This window comes from Cryptotermes secundus, unplaced genomic scaffold, assembly GCF_002891405.2.
Source record: "Cryptotermes secundus unplaced genomic scaffold, Csec_1.0 scaffold948, whole genome shotgun sequence".
NCBI classification, from domain to species: Eukaryota; Metazoa; Arthropoda; class Insecta; order Blattodea; family Kalotermitidae; genus Cryptotermes; species Cryptotermes secundus.
In genome coordinates this window covers 105,828-110,996 of record NW_019727110.1, presented here as the reverse complement: position 1 = coordinate 110,996, position 5,169 = coordinate 105,828, and the positions used below count along the sequence as shown (strand labels likewise).

The 5,169-nt window shown below is 41.4% G+C and overlaps 1 protein-coding gene across 1 annotated transcript in view; it reads right to left on the bottom strand.

The window, feature by feature from the left end:
* Positions 1-5,169, bottom strand: part of LOC111864512 (dipeptidase 1) — a gene marked incomplete at its 5' end in the record, with an annotated part of 138,007 nt that overhangs the window by 95,162 nt on the left and 37,676 nt on the right. The window contains 2 exons of the mRNA XM_033751465.1: positions 313-469; positions 3,433-3,543. Of these exons, the coding sequence (XP_033607356.1) occupies positions 313-469; positions 3,433-3,543 (268 nt within the window). The remainder of the gene's footprint in view (positions 1-312; positions 470-3,432; positions 3,544-5,169) is intronic.

Genomic DNA, 5,169 nt, shown 5'->3' with positions numbered 1-5,169 from the left:
AGTGAGAAATTCAATAACACATCTCTGTTTCATACGCACTTCTATGTCAGACACCATTTTGGTAGACTGCTCTGCTGTCGCTATCTGTCGCACGACAACCAAACTAACAGTAGATTGGCGGGAAGGTTCAACCTTTACTACAACACCACCGACATCCATCTCAGACGGTACATATTAATACACAAAAAAATAGGAGGCATTATTTACGGAACGTCCCTAGTATAAGTAATACACAAGAGGTACATGGCATAGGAGGTTACTAAACGACATAACCCGTTCGTAGTACAAGAAAACAAATTGAGTTGTAAGTACCTGAGCGCCCAACATTCCCTGCTGCATCCGCGGGAGGTCAGTGTGCGACCAGGAGCTTGTTGCCCACGGGGTCACCGTCCGCAGGTCGGCGGAGAAGTTGAACCGCTGCAGCTGGTTGTGTACAAAGTTGCGAACATTCCAAGCGAGATCGTTGTGTCTGCAATAGAGGCACAATTTGTATGCAGTAGTTGCCTCTCGGTCTAAGCAAGAAGCTGTGAGGGAGTACAGAGGCGTGGAAGATAAAGTGACACTTGAGCAGGTTTCTCTCCTACAGCCTCGCCTATCAGTTACCATTCCAACAATGCTCCATTTGTCTATTGACATGGGCTTGTACAATAGGCCAATTTAAAGCTGCAGTACTAAGCGATCTGTCTTATCTCACTCCTAAAACTATAAAATACTGAAAAATGTGCATTTTCTAAGCTGTTAAATGTTAGCATTATATAGAATGACCCAAAAAATCAGTTTATTACATAGCAATATATGCAATAAAATAAGTTAGAAATCTCCTTCTGTTTTTCTTAGTGTATATATAACCATTCTTCGAGATGAGATGCTCCACGTTTAGTGCGCAACTCACAACGCTTTGAGACCGTTCTACATATAGACTGACAGGTTTAAACATAAACATTCCCATTAACACAAGAAATGATATTTAAATAAGCTGACTTTTAGGTGAATCTGTATGTTTCACACAAAACATGGAGGTATATTTATGATCGAACTCCATACAAAATTTCACACACATAGCTCCAGTCATTCATCAATCATCGTCATCCGCCCATAACCTAATATGGCTGTCATGATACTTTGGGATTACGCAATGCGTCTTCACAACAATGCTGCATAGCTCTGGAATATCCGTTACTATCAAAGTTCCAAGGGTGCACGGTAGGTGGTGCCAGTGTCGCTTTCATGCTGTTGCCATGTTAGTACATACTGCAAGAAATAAATCAGCAGGAATATATGGATATTTTCTAGTGGTACGACCTTCATACCGGAGTGATTGAAGTGCATTACTTGGCCCAAAGATTATTAACGGGAGCAGGACAAAGTCATGATACTGTAAGGCTACCTTTCGTAAAAACGAAAAACAGAAATATCAAACAACACACGAAGTATATGTTTTCCATTCCATATCAGTGCACTTTATTTGTCTTATGTTCGATTGTTCAATGATATTAGCCAGCTGACCTGGGCATTAGCAAACCAGATATATCTTAGAGAGCTTATCGTAAATCCTGCTAATCCTGTTACATGCCTTGCTTCGTAATATTATCCGGGAAGTCCCTTACACGTAACAACAGTTAACCCGAAACTTGCCCTGTGGATATGAATACGGATTATACTTTAGGCTAATGCAGAGCGCGACGTTATACAAAGGGCTCGTTGGCTTTGATCTCTGGGATTGAAAAATAGTAAAAAGAAAATAAATGCAAGTACTTGGAACTCCAACAGATTCAGAGAGGTTCTTTACTGTATCATCAGTTCCGCCAAAATACTCTCAGGGAGAATGTGAGCATTTGCAACATACCAAACATATGTGTTTAGTCTGGTGAATAACTCGCCGAACTTCATGTTACTCCTTTGAAGAAAGCCCTAGAAAGAGATCATCTCAAAGCTAATAAACGAATGGCCGCGCCATAGCTCAAGCGGTTAGTCGCTGGCTTCCCACCGCGGCGGCCCGGGTTCGATCCCGGGTCTGGTCACGTAGGATTTGTGGTGGACAAAGAGGCTCTGGGCCAGGTTTTCTCCGAGTACTTCGGTTTCCCGTGCCAATCTTCAATGGCCGTAGTACAAGGGACTTAGTCCCACCCCATTTGCAATAAAAAACAAGCCAATAAACATAGCAAAAACAAGACAAATTGTGCTGCTGCTGTTGCTGTAGCAGGTAAAGAAAGTACTACACACAATACGATCCTTCGCATTTCATGGGTCAACTGTTATACTGCTTGACAAGTTCTTAAGCTGGTGAAGAATATGTTAGGATGTAAGAAAAAAGAGTAAAATAAGATTACATAACAAGGAGCTTCATATATATATATATTCTTCATTTGACTAGAGGATGATGATGTGTGTGATACAATGTAGTACGCATGGGAAGCTGACAATAAGAAGAATCGCAAGGAAGGGACCACTCGGGAAGACTTGGCTTAGTAAAGGGATGCTGTGACTAAACTCATGTGGCAGACACAGAATTAGATTGTGAATGGCTCGGGTTAAATTAAAAGTTAGGTTTTTGTAAAAATGCTAATGAATCTTTGGCATTTATTAATTTCAATTTTGGAACTTCTTCAGCAGGTATTTATAAATTTGTCAAGTGAAATTTTATAACACGGTTGGTTGGTTAGTATCCATAAAGTGAGCTAGGTCTAAATCGAAAAATATAGGCAAGTGCAATTCTTCGAGTGTTTTTATTGAGTTCCCGTTTTTCACTCCTGTCACCAGCCTACGGTCTGGATACGTACGAGTACGTTACTTTTAGTTCTGCATGTCGTCCAGATCGACTCTGGTGCCCACCCAACCTCCTACATAATATATACCGAGGGCTCTTTCCCCGGGGGAGTGAAGCTGACCACTCACCTCAACCTAGTGCCGAAGTCAAGAAAATATGGATCTATCCATCCACTCCTTCATACGCCTTCATGGTCTAGTGATTAATTAGTTAAGCACAGGGACAGATATAATTTTTTGCCTTTATCTCCTTCAGGGTATTCGCATGAAGTCATTATATTAGCTGATTACCAGTATGGCTATTTACGTCCTTACGACAGCGATAATTGTTGCTGATAACATCCCTTGTTCCAGGCAATTTCTTTAACTTCGCCTCTGCTGGGACTACATACGTATACGTGTACACTCTGGCAGTACTCTTTGGTAGTAGTGGATCTGTTTAGCCACCGGAAGAGCTACAGAGAATGAGAATGCTTCCTGCTGAAGTATGATGAAGCTAACAGTGCTGCTAGCATTGGCCGTCTTGCAAGGAGAGGGCTATCACAGGTGCTGCAGAGGTATGTGCTACAAGCAGTGCGGCAACACAGGATGCCTTTGCACAAATAATGCTAAGTGCACAGAAGATAATGAGTGTGCGTCTTCTGACACTTGTTCTACGTCTTGCACCTTGCCCGCAACTTCCTGTCCAGAGCAGCCACTGCAATGTTACGGGACATCCTTCTGGAAGCAGTGTGGAGGAGAGCACAGTTGGTGTACCGATTATGCGGACGTCCGGTGCTTAAGACATTCACAATGTTCATCATTTAACTGCACTAAACCATGCATCTCGATAAACCAGTACGATTGTACAACACCAGGAAGTTACACAGGGATCTCCTTCCGGTGTTATCGAGGAATTTGTTATAGGCAGTGCCACGTTACGTCAAGTTGGCGCACCAGTTTACTTCCTGTGAAGTCAGTGGCGCATGTGAACCGTTTGATAAATGTGAAACATGTGCAAAACTGTAAGTCCCGCACTGATTAGTCAAAGCAAAATGTACGTATTTAGAAAGGACAGTTCCGGGTGCAATATATAGACTCCTCTGAACTCGAAATGTTAAGGGCAGTAAGATAAATGTATTATCCTATTTTAATTTTTATTTTTCTCACGTAACCTACGATGGACAAATAACCGCTTCATTCAGTCAATAGATTCTGCTGCCCAGAGATGATAAGTAAAAAATTAAAAAATAGATGAATGTTTTTGAAGTATGTGGAGACACTGAAATATTGGTCCTCTTACATAGAAATGTGTCGGGATGTAAATCCACATAAAGTCGTTTTTTTATTTATAATTTTTAAAGTAATTATCCCATTGCCGGTCACGGTAGCCGAGCGGTCTAAGGCATGCACTGTCTTCGCTCGCTCGGAAGCCGGGATCGTGGGTTCGGATCTGTTTCCTGTGAGGTACGAACTGAATTCTTATACGATATATTATTCTTATACATTGCCGGGCACGGTAGCCGAGCGGTCTAAGGCATGTACTGTCTTCGTGCGCTCGGAAGCCGGGATCATGGGTTCGGATCCAACTCAGGGCATGGATCTTTAGTGTTTGTGTACAGGTAGAGGCCTTGTGACGAGCTGATCGCCCGCCCAAGGAGTTCTACCGAATGTCTAAGATCTAGTAAACCGAAGTGAAATGGGGATTTTTATGGAGGTAGGCAAAAGCCCAGATTGGGGCTGTAGCGCCAAAGGAAAAGAATTATCCGATTTTCACACAAACGGCTAGACTCGTTTAGTGCATATTAGAAATTCAGTAACCATAATTACACGTACATACATATATATTTACATTTCTTTTATGAAATAATGACAGAATTTACTTAAAATATTTGAAGTACAATTTGTAAATATATTTTATGCAGTTACGCTGTGCTGAACAATAAATATTTTGATGTAAGTTCTTTTTTTCCGTCTTCTGCAGGTTTTTCTACAGTTTCTGCAGATTCTTGTGGCAGTACGTCACATAGATCGAAACCTGTAGTAAGGAATTCTAAAAATGTATAGTGTCATACCCAGTATAACCGGATATGAAATGGATAGAGCAAGGGTGATCCAACACGCGGACACATAAATCTGATAAGTTTTAAATTATGTAGAAAATAAATCAATGGACGTTAAAACCAATCAAAATGGACAGTGTCTAAGAATTGCAAAATATATATATATATCCTTGTAACAGGCCGCGAAAGTCCATAGTGTTGTGAGACGTCGAGGCTCCCACATTTTCCCTAGACACTCTGCTCACAGATGACGGTAAGGTTAACAATCTTACCGCCATCTGTGAGCAGATGGCGGCAAGATTGTTAAACTTAACGCACCTTTTACCCTCCAGGAAGATTCCTGATACTCATTTTTTTAAGT